Raw genomic sequence first — 21753 nt, forward strand, 5'->3', positions numbered from 1 at the left:
TTGTGATTTCCAATGAGTCTCTTAACTTCCTGGAGTCTCAGTTTCCTCATCTGTGAAGTGGAAGTAATTTCATGAACTTCACAGGATTATTAAGATTAAGTAAGGTATTATGTGAAGATAATTAGTAAGGTACCTGGCTCTATTATGTTATAGGAAATACTGAACCCAGATTTTGAATAAATATTGAATCCAGATTTCATTAATAAATAAACAAATAAATTCTCTTTGAACAGAAAACTCCATGAAGGAAGGGTTCTTGTTTATCTTATTCATTTTTTGGGACCCCAGTTCTTAGCACAATACTGATTTAGTACCCAGAGAATGCTCATTTTTAAAAAAATAAATTTATTTATATTTATTTTTGGCTGCGTTGGGTCTTCGTTGCTGCACACAGGCTTCTCTCTAGTTGCGGCTAGTGGGGGCTACTCTTCGTTTTGGTGCATGGGCTTCTCATTGCGGTGGCCTCTCTTGTTGCGGAGCATGGGCTCTAGGTGTGCGGGCTTCAGTAGATGTGGCATGCGGGCTCCAGTAGATGTGGCATGCGGGCTCTAGAGTGCAGGCTCAGTAGTTGTGGCGCACGGGCTTAGTTGCTCCGTGGCATGTGGGATCTTCCTGGACCAGGGCTCAAACCCGTGTCCCCTGCATTGGCAAGCGGATTCTTAACCACTGTGCCACCAGGGAGGCCCCGATAATGCTTATTAAGCATGTGAAGAATTAATCAATAACAATGTATTTGAACCAGAAATTCAACTGCATCTTCTTTTTCTGTTCTCAAGATTTTTGAAACTTTCTACAGTTAGCCTACTGTGTGCCATTAATATGAGAGAATACTTACAAACTAGAAAGGTTGTATGTAACACAAACACATATGAGAATTAATGTTTTATAAAGCCACACACAGATGACTTATTAAAATACAAGTACTTGAAGTATAGGATTGCATTTCTGTCTCTCTTGTTCTCATTTTAAATGGTACTCACTTTCCCACTGACTTTAGAGTATGTGTTCCAGTGCTTCTGTAGATTGTGGGGGTATGGTATAAAAAAGGAACTTAGCCAGCAGTCACTGTTATAGGCTTACGCTGGTCCTGTCCTGGTTTATCATTGGGTCACGTAGGTAACAGTAGGAGATGACAGAGACCATCTGAAAAGGCAAGGTTAGCAAGGTAGGTGTTTCCCAAGGACGAGAGTTCTTTTTCTTTAAGTCCTCTTAGGCTTCTTACATTATAAGTTATGAGTCAGCAGTGTGAGAATTACTCTACCCTGGCATGGGGGTGTCCCAGCATGCTCTTCTGTGACCCACTAGTAAGAGGATCAGCCATACTTCTTAGGCAGTGGCAATTGGAGCCAACTCTTATTATAGTCCCACTGTGAGTGTAAGACTGTGTCATTCCAATGCTCTTTATTTAACAGAGCCCAGTTAGCTTCTCTTGTAGCAGAGCTTTGTGAGGAGAAATGCAGAGTGGACTCTGCTTTGTGAATTGACCCAGTTGATCTGTCATTACTCTTCCTCCATGGAGAGATGGGCCTGGGACTTGTCCTATTTGAATGGCATTGCTCTGTTCTCTAAAGTCCATTTTTGTGGGGAGAGTACTGGGGGATGTTGTCAGCTTTTGGAGGAAGGAAGAAAGGGGTAAATATGAAAACCAATATGGATTTGATTCCAAAGGATTAGAATCAGTTGGGACAATGCTATTTAATATATTTTTCTCTTAGGCATATTTCTTATTAACTATAAACATAGTATCATTACTTATGTAGTTATAAATGTAAACTAAAAATTAATTAACCACTATTTGAAAGTGTATGGTGTTCCTTATAGAAATGGAATTGACAGAACTCTTATTACCTGGTTATTTTATTTTTCATAGTTAAAGAGATTCTTGTAAAGTTCTTAGGAGGTACCCTATCTCATTTCCACTTTAACAGTTTAACAAGTTAAACTGTAAATTTTATGTTTATTTTCCTCCCGGATTATACAGAATAGTCTTAGCCTGTAAACAGATTGTGTTTTAAAAGTTCATCAGTTGTTTTGGAACTCAGAACATAATTTTTCATTGAAAGTTTTGTAAATATGTAAAATAAAAATAATTAGGTTCCCAGGCTATCCTACAAAAGCCTAACTAAGCCATAATTAGCTCAGATATCTACATACTATAGTGAAAAATAATAGAGAATAATAATGTTCTCTATATTATTACTGATAATATAATATTATAATAATATCATATTATAATATTATTTTAGTAAAACTAAAACCCCCCTAAAAATTAGTTTGGAAAAATTCTTCCAAATGCTGGTACTACTAGATTGATGAAGGGATTTAATCTGAGGGAGATGAGGAGTAGATAGAGACTATGGGAAACTGACATCTTTCTGGGTACTTTCAGGAGCTTAATAGATTGATGGGATTGGCTTTTTAACTCACGGCTTTACTTTCTCTTGATACTGGTGTAAGAGCAGAAGTGCTATCCTTTTGCTTACCAGCTGTGGTTAAGGTTGCTTTTTTAGTTCTTGAGTGGAATGAAGTGATAGGGAAAAGAAAGGGGGAGAAAGTTTCTTTTGGTAACTACAACTTGAAAACAAACAAACAAAAAACAGAAGGTGAAGTAACCTAGGATGTCTGTTGTCTGAGGTGGATTTAATTGACATAAGAATAATGCAAGTTTAAGGGAGTGGGGGGAGAGTATAACAATGTGAATGATTCCTGTTCTGGGAGAGAGAAGGTGATAATAAGAAAGTGTGTTGAGTTAGACATCCCTGTGTTAGTCAGTAACTGGTGCTGGGTATCTTTGGAAGCTGTTTAGAACTGGGAATGAGGAACGGTGTGCTAATTTGGTATTTATATTTGCACATATTTCAGAGTTGGTTTTTCATGATGTGGGACAGCATCCACCACCCAAATATTATATAGATTTGGGGGTATTTTTAAAAATAAATTCAATTATTATCATTATTAAGCAAATATGCTGTTATCTTTACATTTATGAAAAGTGAAATATTGTATGTTAATTATGTTAACATGTAATGGGTTTATTTTTGTTATTTCTGTTATTTTTAAATGAATTAATCAATATTCTTAAAACTTAAAAAAAAAAAGGGAAATACTGTAATTCAGCCAGATCAACAGGAGATTCCTAAAACTGTGTAACGTAGAGAGATTTAGTCTTCATATTTCTTTTTTGTTTCTTGATTAGAAAAATCATGCTTCCCTGCTTTTTCTGTCCCCAGTAGGTTTCTTATTTAGAATAAACCACACAAACCCCCTGCCCCCGCAGACATGCCCCCACCAAAAAAAACGGCAGGAAATGTTCCTTCTGTTCCTGCAAAAGTAGCAGCTGTCGTTAACCAGTGGATTATTATTTTGTATTGTGATGAATCTGTTCAAGTACTTAAATGTTTGCTATCAGGTCACTGATTTGATTTTCCTCAGAGGAATTCTGACCCTCATTGTACTCATTTTAGATAGCCTTATGTATCAGGTAGCCTTATGTCTCAGGCAAAACGAAGCAATTTTTTATTAAAAGTATTTTTGCAGGACTTCCCTGGTGGCGCAGTAGTTGAGAATCTGCCTGCCGATGCAGGGGACACAGGTTCGAGCCCTGGTCTGGGAAGATCCCACATGCCGCGGAGCAACTAGGCCCGTGAGCCACAACTACTGAGCCTGCGCGTCTGGAGCCTGTGCTCCGCAACAAGAGAGGCCACGATAGTGAGAGGCCTGCGCACCGCGATGAAGAGTGGCCCCCGCTTGCCGCAACTGGAGAAAGCCCTCGCACAGAAACGAAGACCCAACACAGGCAAAAATAAATAAATAAATAATTTTTTTTAAAAAAAGTATTTTTGCAGTTTATATTAAAATATGTGAGGGGGCTTCCCTGGTGGCGCAGTGGTTAAGAATCCGCCTGCCAATGCAGGGGACACGGCTTCGAGCCCTGGTCCCGGAAGATCCCACATGTCGCGGAGCAACTAACTAAGCCTGTGTGCCACAACTACTGAGCCTGCGCTCTAGAGCGCGCATGCTGCAACTACTGAAGCCTGTGCGCCTAGAGCCCGTGCTCTGCGATAAGAGAAGCCACAATGAGAAGCCCGTGCACCACAACGAAGAGTAGCCCCCGCTTGCTGCAACTAGAGAAAGCCTGCGTGCAGCAATGAAGACCCAAACGAAGCCAGAAATAAATAACTAAATAAATAAAAATTTAAAAAATGTGTGAGGATGCTTAAAATGTGTGGTACTATTGGCTGAGTTATTTTTATGGATTTATTTTTTAATAGAAATAAATGGCTTGGTTTGCTTCCATTTTTATAGGCATTGGAAAGTGTATTAAACTTGGGAATTGGACGACCTGGGCAATTTTGCTTATCTTTTGAGCTTCAGTTCTACAGTTCATTATTGGTTCTACCTCCCTCATAGGACTGTTGCCTGGATAAAGTGAGGTTATGGGTCTAAACATGTTCATAAACTATCAAGTGCTCCACAGATATGTTATTGGTGAAGATGATGTGTGGTGATCAGGGGTGGTCCCAGGGAAAATTGTCAAACCACTGAATTTGTCTTTGCATTTTCTTCTCAGTCTACTGAGTGACCCAGTCCTTTTGAGAGATTACAGAGTCTTGTATCATTTTAGAGGAGGAATTAGAGGTACTTGTTTTAGTGACTTTAAGAATTTTAGCAGATTTCAAAGTTTAGTGGAATCCTGTAGGAAGCTGTTCACTTATAAATGAGCAAATATTTTACAGCTGGCTGCGTGCATAGGCATAAAATGGGTTACAGCAAGAAACGTGTGATAAACTTAATTGTTGCCCTCATGGATTGGATATTAGTTGTTAAATTGTAATTGATAAAGCACATGGGACCAACCTAGAGTAACCAAGTCTTCTGGGAGAAAACAGATCCTGCCCTTCCCCTCTCTCCTTTACTGCTGTTTGAAATATAGCATAAAATTTTAGGTTAATAACTTCTTTAAAATGCATATAAAAACGCTTGTAAATTTGTATGCTGTGCTATTGGAAAAGCAGTTTGGATTTAGGGGTGGAGATAACTTTGGTGCGTAGTTCAGGAGAAAGCAAGACTGAGTCAGGGTTTTGGGTTGTCAGAAGGTAATATTGAGCATCGAGGGGATGTGTGTCAGGCCAAGAACAGATGTAATCTATTAAAAAGAAATTATAGAGTGCTGATTTTAATATTACGCTCACTAAAGACTACAATAAAATATATCAGCTTTGTGAGAGCTATTTTTTGGCTTTCTTCTGGATTCACGGCTGTTCAATATTGAAGTTGCCAGAAGTGTGATCACTGATCAGTGAGTCACTGTGTTTTTTAAAGTAATTGTTTCTTTAGTCTAAGTGTTTACCATTTACTCTTCCCACCCATGTATGGTATACTGTTTCTTTGGTAATATGGTAAACTTCCTCATTAAGAAAGATTTTAATGTATTTGTCTACTTTCTCCCTGCCCCAAATTGGGCAGTTTTTGTAAATCAAGCAGATAAGCATGTTTAAGACTTAAAGATTCTAATGTTAGTTCCTAAAAGCCAAAGCTCTTTAGACACATGCTGCAAGCCTTTTAGACTTCCATGGGAAATAAACCTGTTTCTAAAATATTGATACATCTTGATATTGTTTCAAGTGAAGGCTTAAGACCAAGTAAAATATTTATTAATTTTGGGTTTGGTTTGATTTTATTCCAGTTCACTTGAGTTAGAAAAAAGGAAAAAATGTGCTTGATTCCAGTTCATGGTTCATGAGTAAAATAATATTTAAATTCAGGCTGTTGAAAATTAGCATGGTTCATTCTGATTTTGGTTTAAAGTAAAATTTGGGTTTTAAGAGAAGATTTAAAAATTGAGTAAATTAAAATTAGTTCAAAAGGAGTATAGATAACTTGAAGGAAGAGTTTTCCATCAGAATCTTCTGTAAAATATTTTAAATTTTCAGTTTTGCTGAAAATAGAAAGTTGATTTTAGGACCTTGACCCCTGTGTGTTATTTTCATGGCATAAGTCTTAAGCAAAGTAGTGTAGTAGGGTACAGGTTTTAGAGTAAATGGATAGGTCTGAATCCTGTGGGTACACTTTATTGAAGGGGTTACTTTGGGCAAATTACCAATGAACCTTTCAAACATCCTAGTTTCTCCCATTTGTTAAATGATTATCCGAGTACATCACAAAGTTGTACGAATTAAATGGTATTATGGTTCTTTCTCACAATATGGTAGCTAGGGGCTTCCCTGGTGGCGCAGTGGTTAAGAATCCGCCTGCCAATGCAGGGGACACATGTTTGAGCCCTGGTCCGGGAAGATCCCACGTGCCGCGGAGCAACTAAGCCCGTGCGCCACAACTACTGAACCTGCACTCTAGAGCCCACGAGCCACAACTACTGAAATCTGCACGCCTAGAGCCCGTGCTCTGCAACAAGAGAAGCCACCGCAATGAGAAGCCCGCGCACCATGACGAAGAGTAGCCCCCACTCGCCGCAACTAGAGAAAGCTGCGCTCAGCAACAAAGACCCAACTCAGCCAAAAAAAAAAAAAAAAAAAAGAATGGTAGCTAGAACTGCATTAAGAATCATTGGGGCGGGGGGACTTATTAAAAATTGTTTCCTGAGCCCTACTGCAGATTTACTGAGTCTTTCTAGTGGTGAAATTCTAGAATCTTCATTTTTAGTAAACTCTCCCAGGTGACTCTTAAGTCCACTGTGAGTGGTGCTTGCAAACTGTAGAATAGTGCTCAAGGAATATACTTATGTATGTACTGATGTAAATTGAGCTTCAGAGCTCAGAGATGTCCCCTGCCCAGTTCTTACCCATTGTTGCATATTGATGCTCCGAAGAAACCAAAATTATTTGGAAAAGGGTTATGAACAGAGTAATTCTACCTGTAAAATGATACACATGTGGCAAATTGTGTTATTTGTTTTGGCTGCTCTTGTTGTTGCCATGTTTTCAGTAAACCCCCCATTCTGTTTTGCTATTTGTAAGGCTTCTGATATACCTTATCCCTAGGGATTTGTATCTGATCAATGGCAAGTGTAAGAAGTAAAAACACTGCTATTTAGCAGGAAGTAGTCAGTTCCCAAATCCTAATAATTCTGCTTGAGTGATTTTTATATAAATTCAAGAGCAGACATTTGCTGAGCCACCTGCATTGTGCTGAACCCTCTGCTAATAAGTACTAGAGAAATAAATCTAAATGATTTAGGTCATGTCTGGCTTTCCTAAGAGCTCATAGTCAAGTGGGGGGCTCGGACTCTTAATAATTATAGAACATTGTGATGAGCACTGTAGTAGGGCATGTACCTGGTGGTAAAATAGCATAGCAGAAGAATTTTTTTTTCCAATTCCCACTACCAATAATTCTTCAGAGAAACTATAATTTATTGAGCACTCACTATATGGCATGTACTTAAAAAACAAAACAAAACAAAACTGCTTAACCTGTGTTATTTATTCATTACAACAACCCTATGAAGTGGCAGCTATTTACATTTTATAGATACTAAGTGGTAGAATATGTGATTCAAACCTTGGTCTGACTTCAGAGCCCATATTAACACCATTATGCCTCTCTCTAAGGACAAAAACTTGACTGATTTTTTTTTTCTTAAGATTAATTTTATGGTTCTTCAGAATTGATGCTTGTTAATCCCATTGGCATGGTATCTGCCTGTGATTGAAAATGTGGTATTATTGCGCTATCAAGGACTTGGGGGTCTTTTCTGGCTCATCTTTATCCTCTATCACCCTATGTTTTCCTTTCATTTCTAGAAGCGATATACAGGAAAACATCTCCAAAAGCCAGCTCATGTATAACATCTGTCCATTTTGTTTTCCCTGCCTCTCTTTGTTTACTCTTCCTATCCCCAAAGGAAATTTAGTAATTTTTTGTTTTTTGTTTCCAGTTCTTTAGATAGAATCATGTGGAGATGAATCATGTCTAAGGGGAAAGGCCCCGCTAGAAAGATATTTATCACAAGTTTACATAGAAATTGTCCTAAAATTTTTTATCGTGCTGTTGACATTAGGGTTGATTTGACTGATTCAGCTGCTTAGTTTGCATTCCCTTTCTTTCTTCATAGTTTTGCTCCAAGGTATGAGAGCAGTTGCACTCTCGCTAGAGCTTCCACATCATAGAGTAGAGGCCCTGTTTCTTGACAATAATAAGTTTATTTTAGAATTTGTCTAACTCTGATTTTCTGTGGACCTCAGTTCCTTGTTTCTTATTTCTTTTGCTTATTAATTTTTATGTTGTTTTCATGTTTCTAAGCTGTTGTGTTTATTTGGGGGAGGACATCTTGCTTTAATAGAGAAGTTCCTTAGCCATATACTTAGGATAAAGAGTTGTTTGAACTTTAATTTAAAAACCAGAAAATTTGACAGTGGTCAGTGTTTCCCCTTCAGACTATCTTAATCATGCCTGAAAATAAGGTTTTTTGGTTCTTTTAAGTAATTTATATAATAATATTTTTCAATAGACTTTGTTATATTGTTGTTGAACATCCATAGAAATAGGTATCTGTTATATCTCTTCATGAGAAACAGTAGTCAGAGCTAGTTTCCTTACTAATCCTATTGTTAGGTTAAAAAGCTTCATAAAAATACCTTGTATCTTCCTTGTATCATACCGCGTGTGCTGGTTTCTCTGGGCTTTGTAGACTTTTAATTTTCTGTTATTTCTACGCGGGAGACATTCTTCTGGAGGTAAAGGAAGATTTAATATAGATAGTCGTTGCTGACTTTGTTCAGTTTATTTAGTAGTATGACTTATTAACATCTCTAAAAACCTCCTAGTTAAAAAGGGTCACAGTTGCTTTTTATCAGCTCTGAATCATTAAGAAATACTAAAATTAGAATGTCAGTGTCAGATACCTCCTAAATATTTACATATGCCCGAAGTGGCCTTTTGGGTTTTGGATGGATCGATTGTTGTGAGGAGTGACTTCAGAAGACAAAAAAATGTAACCACAAGGTGTTGCTGTGTTTGAGAGACTGAGAACAAGGCTGCACGTATCATTTTGGGATACATCTAAGGGGCTTTTGTAAAATTGTATTCTATATTTAACAGCCTTCAATTGAAAGTGGTTGTTCTGTTGCATACCACCTTTCCATTGCTTTATGAGGAGGCTTTTGTGGTTTATATATTTAAGATTTATCCACTGTGCTAAAGAATAGGGGATTTAATTCTATGTTCTAATCAGAATAGGAAATTCATACCACCTGAGTGAATTTTAATTGTAATAGCAGATCCCAGGAGTTCTCTGGCCAGAAGAGAGTGCCTGAAACTGAGCTGTTCCCACTGCTTTGCTGTTGTTGCTCCTGAGAGACAGTGGCATTTTTTAGGGACCAATTTTACTGTAGTTGGTGTGAAACTCATGATACCATGCATTCTGGGAAATTCAGTATTGGGCAAAGTGGTGACTTTTTTATTTTTAATGAGGCATGTCTGTTATGAATTCTAGCATTTCATGAGGATTTTGGTTTCTTGGTAGCAGTGTTTAAAATGCTGCTTTGTTGTTAAGATCCAAAGTTACGCAGTTTCTAGTAGCAAAAGTTAAATTGTTTGAACATCACAGAATCAATTGTTTCCCATTTTTGTTTTCCATATGCTTTTGCTTTGGGATAACTTTCAAACTCTAATGTTGCCAAAGTATCTTTGGAAAAAGCTCTTTAGCTATTAATAAATGAATAATTGAGGACTGAAAACTGCAAAAGATTATTCATGTGTTCTCTTACTGTTATTCTGGAGCTGACCTTTTTTACATTATATTTTCAGAAACATCTGCTTCTTGGCGGGGGGGTGGTGTGGGTAATGGTATATGAAGTTGGTCTTTCAGCTGTAGTAGGAAGGTTGTAAAATATGGCAGAGGCAGCCTGATGTGAGCAAAGAGTTCTGTTACTTAAAGCTTTATGATATTGGACAAGTTAATCTCTCTTACTTTCCTTATTTGCATAGTAAACATGGCCCTCCATTTAAGTGTTAGAGTAGATGAAACAATCGGAAAGTTCTTTTGTACAGTGAAATTTTATACAGCTGTTATTTTATTGCTGAGTCAGCAAATTGCAGTGCCAAATGGTGACATGCTTTTCCTTGGCACACTAGCTGCTGACTGTCCCATGCATTACTAATGCTCATACCAAGTCACCCCCGGTGTTACCTTGCCATTCTTTACAGCTCTGCTATTTCAGATCTCTGATGGAGCAGTCTGAAGAGCTTGGTGATTTCTGAATAAAAATTCCAAGATGCTTAGGCAGAAAGAGCCATTGTTCCTTGTATACCCAGGATTTCCTACTAGTGGGAGAGTATAGTCTGTAAGAGTTCTCAGCAGTTTCTCTAACTGCTCGAAAGAGAACAGAGTAAACCTTTTAATTTTTACTGAGATAGCAGGAGTTTTTATTGTTGTTGTTTGGTTTGGTATCTAGGGTTAAATATTACATTATTTTTCTTCTGTGAGGTTAGTATGAATTCAGTGAGCATCTTAAAAATAAAATTGCTATAATGGAAGAGTCAGAGAGAGAAGAAAAAGAAGTGAAGTTTAGTCAGTGAGCCTAAGGACTTACATTGTACTGAGAATTGGTTTTAGATTTGTTAGGAAAGAGAGAAGAAGCACAACGTCATAATTGCTACTTCACAACGATTGTAGTCCCTAGAATCTTTGTGTATTCTGAAATCACTAAAAGAACAATTTAAAGCTTCTTAAAATTAAGTGCTAGGTAGTATAGAATGGTTTAGAATAGTTTAAGAATTCCGAGATATGAACTGTGCTTAGTCAAGAAGGAGGTGGCTCTTGAGCTTGAATTGAAGAGTCTTTGGATTGTTACTGGCGGGGAGGGAAGGCAGAAGAGGTAAGGAGACGGTCATGAGTGGGCAGAGACCCCAGAGCTGGAGAGCTAGTTATGAATGAGGCTCAGTTCAGAATGGGTTTGATTTTTCTTTTAAGTTTTGCATCTCTTACCCCCAAATTTAACATTCCCCTATGTCTTTTACCCATCAGACCTTTCTTGGAAAGGCATCATTATTTTCTTAAGAAGAAATAAGACACAGAGAAGCAAAAACTCAAAGCCTTACCTTCCTAAAGGGAGAGTGGTCTGAATAGAGTTAGCATATTTAGACTTTTTCAATTGCACTTATCTTATTTTCAAGTAAAATAAGAAAGCCCTGAGGAAAGAATTAGGGCCTTTAGAGTTGGACAGATAAGGATTCTTTGGTGGGTCCATCATTCGCCTTTTGACTGGACAAATGTAACATTCTTCTCATTATGTTTAATATAGAAACAGTTTTGTCTACTTCATGGGGTTGTTTTCATTAAATGAAGTCATATATATAAACTAAGCATGGTGTCTGGTCTATGGAATGACTGAATAAATGGTGGTTAAAATAATTACTTATAATTGAAACAAATAGTTGAAGTAATACTATGTGATAAACTAAGATGAGCATTTAAAAATAATTTGTAGTAAAGAATATAGTTTACTTGGTATACTTTGGCAATTTTCTCTGTTGAATTCTTTACAGTTCTCATTTTTCTATCCCTTATTTCTTTTAGGAGACAAGGATGGCAGCAAGGTGACCACAGTGGTGGCAACTCCTGGACAGGGTCCAGACAGGCCACAAGAAGTCAGCTATACAGACACTAAAGTGATTGGGAATGGGTCATTTGGTGTGGTATATCAAGCCAAACTTTGTGATTCAGGAGAACTGGTTGCCATCAAGAAAGTATTGCAGGACAAGAGATTTAAGGTAAGACCTTCAGTATTTCATGTATTTTGTTGCTGTCAGTGCATGTAAATATTTTTTCAATTGTTTCTCTTTGCTTTAAATTTCATTTATTGAACAAATTTTTTTTCAGCTCAACTACTGTAGTGACTTTATTTCACATTGTGTATTATGTAGAGATAAAATTTACTGAAGATTGCAATATTTTTTTTGAACTGCTGTGAGTGATATATGTATTTAAACTGCTGTGAAATGTAGATTAAAATTTCTTAATTTCTATTTTAAAATGTGACCTTTCTCTGCCTTGGTTGTCACTGGTGTAGGAGACCAGAGAAACATTACCTGTAGCATATGATCATTTGATACAGTTGACTATGCTTCCTCTCTTGAAAAATTTCCTTTGAGTCTGTGACACAACACTATCATTTTTTTCCCCCATAACTGACCTTTCTTTGCTATCTTCTTATGTCTCCCTTTCATCTGCCCCTAGAAAGCAGTACTCCCCACAGTTCAGTTTATTTTTATTTCTTACACCGTCTCTTTAGGGTGTCCTGTACATAGATGGTCAGAGTCATCTGTACGTTATGGTATAGTGGAGAACAAGTGAGACCTGTGCTCTAATCAAGGCTCTGCCATTAACAAGCCATGCAACTCTGTTCCCTTCCCTACTCTTCCCACCTCTGCAACATTTTACTGAGAGTCTCCTGTGTACTAGGAACTGTGCTAAACATTAAGGGATTAAAAAAAAAAAAAAGAGGTGATCACTGCTCTGAAATAGCACACAGCCTAGTGTCTGTATGCTCCAGAATGTCTTGAACTTTCTAAAGAGATTTTTAAAAAAAAATTCTAAAGTTTTTGTCTTCAGTTCTCTCTCTCCCAAGCACTAGTCCCATGTTGCCCAGTGCCCACTGGATCTTGATATCTGAAGGTACCGTTATTTCAAATTGGCAAGGTTTCTTATCTGACTCTGACTTAAACTTTCAATCTTAAAGGAAATACTTTCTATTGGTTCCCATTCGTTGTGGCTCTTTCCTTCTAATGGTTTTCTCATTTACCTGTCATTCAGGCTCTTTTATTCTCTCATATCTCATATCCAGTGATTACCAAATTTGGTTGATTTTTTTTTTTTTTTTTTTTTTTTTTCCCTCACTGCCTTGTTGAGCTATACCTTCTTTCCTTTTCTCATCACTGCTATTCTAGCCAGACCTTTGTCATTATTTGGCTTAACCACTAGTAAGACTCTTGCCTCTGATCTTCTCACTTCCAGTCCTTCTGCATACCAACATTAGAATAATCCCACAGTTCAGTTTGGTCATGTTGTTTCTCCTACACACAAATCTTCTTTGGGTTCCTCATAGCCTAGAAAATAAAGACTGCCCAGTTTTAATTGTACATTTGGGAGCTTCCATAGTCTTGCCTTATCTCCAGATATTCAGCTTTTACAAACCTTATGTATCACTATCTTTGAGATATATTGGTTTTTATGTCCTCTCTGCTTTTATCAGTTTCCTTTCTGTCACTCGCATTCTCCTGCTGTCTAAACCCTGTGCATATATAAAGATCCATGTCAGATTCTTCCCTTATGAAATTTCCCAGATGATTCCAGCCAGCCCTATGGATCTTGCTAGTCTAGATTCCTTGAACACTTATTGTTCATAAACTAGGATGTTCCAAATTTTTTCATGACAAGGACTCCATTTTTATTATGTGTGCCTCCAGGATATCCACGCACTTAATGTGTTTTTGAATTAATAGTTGCTGATAGCAAATACTTATCAAATCCTTAAAATATGCCAGGTGATCTAAGGCTTTTACATGAGTAGCTTTATAGGAGCTTTACCTTTAGTACTGTGGTATTGGTACTGTTATTATTCAGATAAGGAAAACTACACACAAAGAGATTATAAATTAACTTCTCCAGGGTCATACAGTTAGCAAGTGGATAGATGGGCAAGTATTTGAATCCAAGCAGTCTGACTCCAGAGTGCTTTATTACATTTTATCATTACTGTATCAAACCAGTATATTCTGTTCAGAAGATACTTCGGTTAGTTCTTCTTTTTCTTGCTTTTAAAAACAATTTAAATTTTTCCCTTTATCATAGTTAAGTTATTCAACTGAAATACAGTTTGGTTCATCTGTTTTTGTATGTATCCCTTTGTAGAACTTTATCCCCATTCTTTTTGACTTTTAAAAAAAAATTTATATTTTCAGTCTGTGAAACACTAATGTGGTTCTAAAAGTCAGAGATACACAAATGTCATTCCCTCTGTCTTGTTTCCACTCACTCCCTCTAGATAGCCAATCTCATTATGTTCTGATTTATTTTTTGGGGTTTCTTTTGCACAAATGAGCTGTAAGTGTACAATCATCCCTTGGTATCCACAGTGGACTGGTTCCAGGGCCCCCAGTGAATACCAAAATCTGCAGATGCTCTAGTCCCGTATATAAAATGGTGTGGTATTTCCATATAACCTAAGCTCATCCTCCCATATACTTTAAATCATCTCTAGATTACTTAATAATACCTTGTTGATGCTATGTGAATAGTTGTAAATACAATTTAAATACTATGTAAATAGTTGCTGATGTGGCAAATTGAAGTTTTGATTTTTGGAACTTTCCAGAGCTTTTCCCCTCTGAATATTTTTGATCCCAGCTTGGCTGAATTCCTAGTTGTGGAATCCATGAATGCAGAGGGTGACTGTAGTTCTCTTGGTTTCTTTCTTACACAAAGTGTAGTATTAGAGATACTCTTTTGTACTTTCCTTTTCTGTTAACTATAGTTCCTGAAAGTCATTGCTTATCAGTTCAGAGATTTTTCTCATCCTTTTTAGAGCTTCATAGTATTGCAGAGTTGATTCCAACCATTCTTCTATGTATGGATATTGAATTACTTTTCAATATTTTGTAATCTCCAAGGGGGCTGTTATGAAAAACTTTGTGCATAGGTATTTTTTATTAGATGTGTATCTTCACAATAAATTAAGAGAACTAGGACTGCTAAATGAAAACATAAACATATATGTAGTTTTGTATGATATTGCTAAATTCTCCTGCATAAGAGCTTGTACAGATTTGCATTCTCTCTAGTAATATATGAATGCCTATTTACCCACAAGCTTTGACAACATGCATTGATTTACTTTTTCAGTTTTTGCCAGTCTGATAGGTGAGAAATGGTATCTCATTGTAGTTTTAATTTACAGTCTTATGAATGTAGTTTAACATCTTTCCATGTGTTTAATGTCCACTTTTATCATATCTGAATTTTAGTTGTGATTAGAAAGCCTCTTCCTTACAAAGTCTTACAGAAAGCCTTTTCCTCAGGTTAAAGAGAAATTCATCCATATTTTCTAGCAGTTGTAAGTTTTCACTTTTTTTTTTTTTTTTTAATGATGGAGCTAGGTATTTTTTTTTAAATTAATTTATTTTATTTTATTTATTTTTGGCTGTGTTGGGTCTTCGTTTCTGTGCGAGGGCTTTCTCCAGTTGCGGCGAGCAGGGGCCACTCTTCATCGCGGTGCGTGGGCCTCTCACTTTCGCGGCCTCTCTAGTTGCGGAGCACAGGCTCCAGACGCGCAGGCTCAGTAGTTGTGGCTCACGGGCCTTGTTGCTCCGCGGCATGTGGGATCTTCCCAGACCAGGGCTCGAACCCGTGTCCCCTGCATTGGCAGGCAGATTCTCAACCACTGCGCCACCAGGGAAGCCCAGTTTTCACTTTTTACAGTTAGATCCCTGATCCATTTGAAGTTTGTTCCTGTGTGTGGAGTTTATTCCTATGTATGGTATGAGTTATTGATTTAATTTTATCCTTTCTAAATCATTAATCATTTGTCTCATTTATTAAAAAGTCTATGTTTGTTTCAGTGATTTGAGATGCTATTGTTATTATATGCTGAATTTCCATGCGTAATTTGGTCTATTTCTGGACTTTCCCTTCTGTTCTACTAGGTCATTTGCATATACCTAAGTCAGTACCACATTGTTTTAATTATAGACCTCTATAGTATATTTCAATGTCTGGTAGGGCTAATCTGCCCATGTAGCTTTTCTTTTTCATGTTTTCTAGCATTTTTGGATGTTTATTTTTCCCGATGAACTTTGGTAACAGTTTGACTAACTCCATGAAAAAGCTCGTTGATATTTTTAATTGGAATTTCATCAACTTTATAAACTAACGTAGGGAGTTAAATCACCTGTCCATGATGCGGAATTACCTTATCCAGGAATAAGAGATGCCTTTCCATTTGTTCAAGTTTACTTTTGTATCTTTTAGGAGTTTTACTTATATAGGCTTTGACATTTCTTATTAAGCTTATTCCTAAGTATTTTATTGCTTTTGTTGCTATTATATAATTTTGTTTTTCTTTTTATTTTTTTCTGCTAAGTGCTATAACGTGGCAGGCTGTGTGACACCAGCCTCAGTTCTTTCCAGTGTATCACCTTTTCTTTGTGAAACTTAAGTATTCTTTGTTCGCCTTGCTAATAAATGTTAACTGTTTCCAAAAGTATAAAATTTGGTGTATTGACCAATTCATTTCTCTTGATTATCATAAAATAGGCATTTTTCTGATAACTTAAAATTCTGTAGTTTCACATTTGTAATTTTTACGTAGCTGCTACCTAGGATTAAATAATCATGTATTTTGCATTAAATAATTACATATTTTCAGGAAAAGGTGGAATAGGATCTTCTTGCACAATTACATAAACCAACATGCTTAACCTGCTGGTGTCAGTGAGAGGCAGTTTGTTGTGGTGAAAAAACAAGAAGAGAAAGAATGGTCAGAGATAGAAAGAAAACAAGAGTAATTATCCCTGCACTGTAGTCATGAAAACTATATCTAAGATACTGAACCTTTTTTGTTTTAAAGAATTTCTGGTGTAACAAGTTTCATTTCAGTACTGTTTTACTTACAATTTGAATACTTTTTTCCTTCTGGACCCATCATACTGTGGCAAATAACTAAAATTAAGCTACTTCAATTGGCCATTTTGAAAGTGCTTGTGATAGAAAATGCTATTGTGGTGTTAGGGGTAGAGTCCAGCTAGGTACCTAATGTAGGAGACCTTTGATATTAGAGCAGGGAGAAGATTAATCAATCCCAAAGGCTACAGATGGTTGTTGAGGCTGGCTTTTCCAATTTGAAAATCAGTAAGCTACATTTTAATTAATTAGTAATCTTAGCTTCATTAACTATTAATTTCAGTTCTCCTTTGAACTAAGTCATAGGTTTCAGGTGTCCTGCTTAGTTTCATTTGTTCTGTAGTTAGGATGTGGGGGTGAAGTGAAGTGTCACTGTTGTTCTGTTGTGAATAGAGAGTTTGAGCCCTACTTTTAATATATACCATTTTGGAGAGTGAGGAGAGAGAATGTCTGGGCTGAGTCCTTAGGGATATGATTATTTTCTGTATTTTCTGTAGTATTTTCTGGAGACAACAAAGGAGAAATAAGACCTTGGTCCACTATTAGTTTTGTAAGCTTAAGCATATCCATTAACTTTATGAGCTTCAATTTCATCATGTGTACAATGGGAATGCTGTTACTACAGCAATGCCCCAGTCCAGTGTTTGGTGCATAAAAGAACTCAATAAGTATTGTGCTCCCTTTTTACTCCAACGTTGCGTGAATCAAATGAAACAATGTATTATGAGAACATTTACTAAATTTTAAAACTCCTTATAATTAAGTTCTATTGGTTTTAATTTTAGGCTTCTGAATTACTACAAACTGCTATTTACTTTGGATTTTTTTCAGTGCAAGGTTGAACCATCAGAGGAGTCCAGTGTCTCCTGGGAAAAGAGTTTCATTAAATATGTCTGCCATGCTGAGTCATTGGCAGGGAACAGCTCATGAGAAGCTTGGCTTGGCCCCAAACAAGAGAATAGCTTTGAGAGCTCAGCAGCTGGGACCATTGGTCAATAATGTTTCCTGCAGTGGGATATCTGAGAGGCACATTTTCATAGTTGACATACCAAACTTCCTAAAGATATAGACTATATTATGCTACTTTCCCAAGTGCCTATGTAGGATGACTGGTAAAATGTTTTTTCAAATTGATTTGAATTTTCAGAGACTGTACAAAGGTTTATTGGTAAGGATTGTATTGATTTTGCTTTAAAATTATATATAGTTTTATTGCCTCCATTATTCCAGAGAGAAAAAAATGGAGGCATGATATTGTGGTCCTGAATGTCTTCTTTCTGCCTTTCGTGGCTTGAATGGCTTGAGAGAAAGAGAAATAAAACTTAATAGAAGGCGGCCAGAGCAATTAGGCAAGAAAAAGAAGTTAAAAGGCATCCAAATTGGAAAGGAAGAAATAAAACTGTCACTGTTTGCAGATGACATAATATTATGTATGGAAAATCCTAAAGACTCCATTAAAAAAGAAAAACTGTTAGAATAAACCAATTCAGTAAAGTTGCAGGATACAGATCAGTGCACACAAATCTCTTGCATTTCTGTATACTAATAACAAGCTATCAGAAAGAGAAATAAAGAAAACAATCTCATTAACAGTTGCACTGAAAAGAATAAAATACCTAGGAATATATTTGACCAAGGAAATGAAAGACCTGTATATTGAAAACTCTAAGACATTAATGAAAGAAATTGTTGAAGACACAAATAAATGGAAAGATATTATGTGCTCATGGATTGAATCAATATTGTTAAAATGTCCATACTACCCAAAACAATCTACGGATTCACTGCAGTCCCTATCAAAATTCCAATGTCATTTTTCAAAGAAATAGAACAAATAATCCTAAAATTTGTATAGAACCACAAAAACCTCAAATAGTCAAAGCATTCTTGAGAAAGAAGAACAAAGCTGGAGATATAATGCTTCATGATTTCAAACTATATTACACAGCTACAGCAATTAAAGCAATATGGTATTAGCATAAAAACAGACACATAGATCAGTGGGACAAAATAGAGAATCCAGGAATAAACCCACACATGGTCAATTAATTTACAGTGAAGGAGACAAGAATATACAGCAGGGAAAGGACAGCCTTTTCAATAAATGGTGTTGGGAAAACTGAAGAGCCACATGCAAAAGAATGAAACTTGACAACTGTCTTATACCATACACAAAAATTAACTCAAAATGGATTAAAGACCTGAATGTAAGACCTGAAACCGTAAAACTCCTAGAAGAAAACATAAATGGTAAACTCCTTGATGTAGGTCTTGGTGATGATTTTTTGAATCTGACACTAAAACCAGAGGCAACAAAAGCAAAAATAAACAAGTGGGACTACATCAAACTAAAAAGCGTCTGCACAGCAAAGGAAACCATCAACAAAATGAAAAGGCAGCCCACTGAATGGGATAAAATATTCTCAAATCATATGTCTGATAACAGGCTAATGTAAAAAAAAAAAAAACCCAACAATCCAATTTAAAAATGGGCACAGGACCTGAATAGACATTTTTCTGAAGAAGACATACTGATGACCGACAAGTACATGAAAAGATGCTCAACGTCACTAATCATCAGGGAAAGGCAAATCAAAACCACAATGAGATATCACCTCACACCTGTTAGAATGGCTATTATGAAAAAGACAAGAAATAACAAGTGTTGGCAAGGATGCGGGGAAAGGGAACGTTTGTGTGCTGTTTGTGGGAATGTGGATTGGTACAGGCACTATGGAAAACAGTATGGAGGTTCCTCAGAATATTAAAAATAGAACTACCATAGGATCCAGCAATTCTACTTTTGGGTATTTATCTGAAGAAAATGAAAATACTAACTTGAAAAGATATATGTACCCCATGTTCATTGCAGCATTATTTACAATAGTCAGGATATGGAAACAACCTAAGTGTCCATCAGTGGATGAATGGATAAAGAAATTGTGGTGTGTGTGTGTGTGTGTGTGTGTTGGGTGGTGTGTGTATGATGGAACATTATTCAGCCATAAAGAGAAGGAAATCCTGACATTGCGACAACATGGATAGACCTTGAGGGCATTATGCTAAGTGAAATAAGTCAGACAGAAAAACACAAATGCCATATGCTCTCTCTTATGTATGAAATCTTAAAAAATGAACAGCAGCAATAACAAAAAACAAGCTTGTAGATATAGAGAACAGATTGGTGGTTGCCAGAGGCAGGAGGTGGGAGAAATAGGTGAAGGGGGTCAAAAGGTAAAAAGAAAAAAGAAAAAAAAACTTTAATATGAGGCATAGTACACTTCTGAGTTTTCTCACTTTTTTTCTTTTAATTTTATTGTTCTTTAGTGTTTATGCCTTTTCAAATTCCTATATGTCTGTGGTAAGTTCCAAAGAAGTGTTTAGCATCCGGAGTTAGATCTGCTCTTTTGACTAGTTTCATTAAAGGCTTTGCAATTTTTGTGGATGGTCAGCTGCTTGATTCTTTTTTTATTAACAGTTTTATTGAGATATAATTCCTATACCATAAATTTCACCCTTTTAAAGTAAACACTCTTTCACCCTTTTAAAGTATATACATTGGTTTCAGTATAGTCACAGAGTTGTGCAACTGTCACTACTAATTCTAGAATATTTTCATCACCTCAAAAAGGAACTCTTTTAATAGTTCCCTATTCAATTCTTATTAATAGTCCCTCCCCATCCTCCTCTTCCCCTAGGCCCTGGCAATCACTAATCTACTTTCTATCTCTATGGATTTGCCCATTCTGGACATTTCATATAAATGGAATCATAACATATGACCTTTTTGTTTCTGTCTTCTTTCACTTGGAATAATGTATTCAAGGTTCATCCACATTGTACTGTCTCAGTACTTAAAGTACTTTTTGTGGATGAATAATATTCCATTTTATGGATATGCTGCATTTTGTTTATCCATTCATCAGTTGATGAACATCTGAGTTGTCTTCAGTTTTTGGCTATAATGAATGATGCTCCTCTGAACATTTGCATACAAGTTTTTGTGGGGACTTTTTTTTTTTTAACAGTTCTCTTGGGTATATACTTGGAAGTATGGTGGGTCATATGGTGACTCTGTGCTTAACATTATGAGGAAGTGCGAACTTGTTTTCCAAAGCCACTGTACCATTCTACAATCCACAAGCACTGGATAAACATTGCAGATTGCAGTTTCTCCACATCATTGCCAATACTTATTATTATCTGGTTTTTGAGATATCTGTCTTAGAGTAAACTGATACATCTTGTCTTGTTTTGAATTTCCTGGTGGCTAATGAGGTTGGGTATCTCTTCATCTTTTCTTTTATTGGCCATTAGTATGTGTTCTTTGGAGAAATGTCTGTTGAATTTCTTTTTTTTAAATTAATTAACTAATTAATTATTATTTTCGGCTGCGTTGGGTCTTTGTTGCTGCGTGTGGGCTTTCTCTAGTTGCGGCGATCGGAGGCTACTCTTCATTGCGGTGCGCGGGCTTCTCATTGCGGTGGCTTCTCTTGTTACAGAGCACGGGCTCTAGGTGCACGGGCTTCAGTGGTTGTGGCTCTTGGGCTCTAGAGAGCAGGCTCAGTAGTTGTGGTGCACGGGCTTAGTTGCTTCCTGGCATGTGGGATCTTCCCGGACCAGGGCTCGAACCTGTGTCCCCTGCATTGGCAGGCAGATTCTTAATCACTGTGACACCAGGGAAGTCCCTGTCTGTTGAATTTCTTTACCCATTAGAATTTTTTTTTAATTTGAAATTTTCTCTTTTTAACAGATAACTATTTTTTGAGCAGTTTTAGTTTTACAGAAAAATGAATGGGAAGTACAGTGTTCCTGTATACACTCAGTTCCCCCGTTTTCAACCTTTAGCATTAATGTAGATTTGTTACAATTGTAGCAATATTGATGTATTAGTAGTAATTAAAGTCCATAGTTTGCATTATGGTTCAGTATTTGTGTTGTATAGTCTGTGGACTTTGGCAAATGTATAATGACATGTTTCCATCATTACAGTGTCATGCAGAATAGTTTCACTGCCCTAAAAATTCCCTGAGCTCCACCTATTCATCCCTCCCTTCCTCACCTCAACCCTGACAACCATTGATTTTTTTAAAAACTGTTTCTGTAGTTTTGCCTCT

At 36.7% G+C, this 21753-nt stretch overlaps 1 protein-coding gene across 4 annotated transcripts in view; it reads left to right on the top strand.

The window, feature by feature from the left end:
• Positions 1-21753, top strand: part of GSK3B (glycogen synthase kinase 3 beta) — a 198677-nt gene that overhangs the window by 55678 nt on the left and 121246 nt on the right. For all 4 annotated transcript variants that reach the window (XM_059921032.1, XM_059921035.1, XM_059921034.1 and 1 more), the window contains exon 2: positions 11537-11730. In XM_059921032.1, the coding sequence (XP_059777015.1) occupies positions 11537-11730 (194 nt within the window). The remainder of the gene's footprint in view (positions 1-11536; positions 11731-21753) is intronic.

Source organism: Balaenoptera ricei, chromosome 4 (genome assembly GCF_028023285.1).
Source record: "Balaenoptera ricei isolate mBalRic1 chromosome 4, mBalRic1.hap2, whole genome shotgun sequence".
NCBI classification, from domain to species: Eukaryota; Metazoa; Chordata; class Mammalia; order Artiodactyla; family Balaenopteridae; genus Balaenoptera; species Balaenoptera ricei.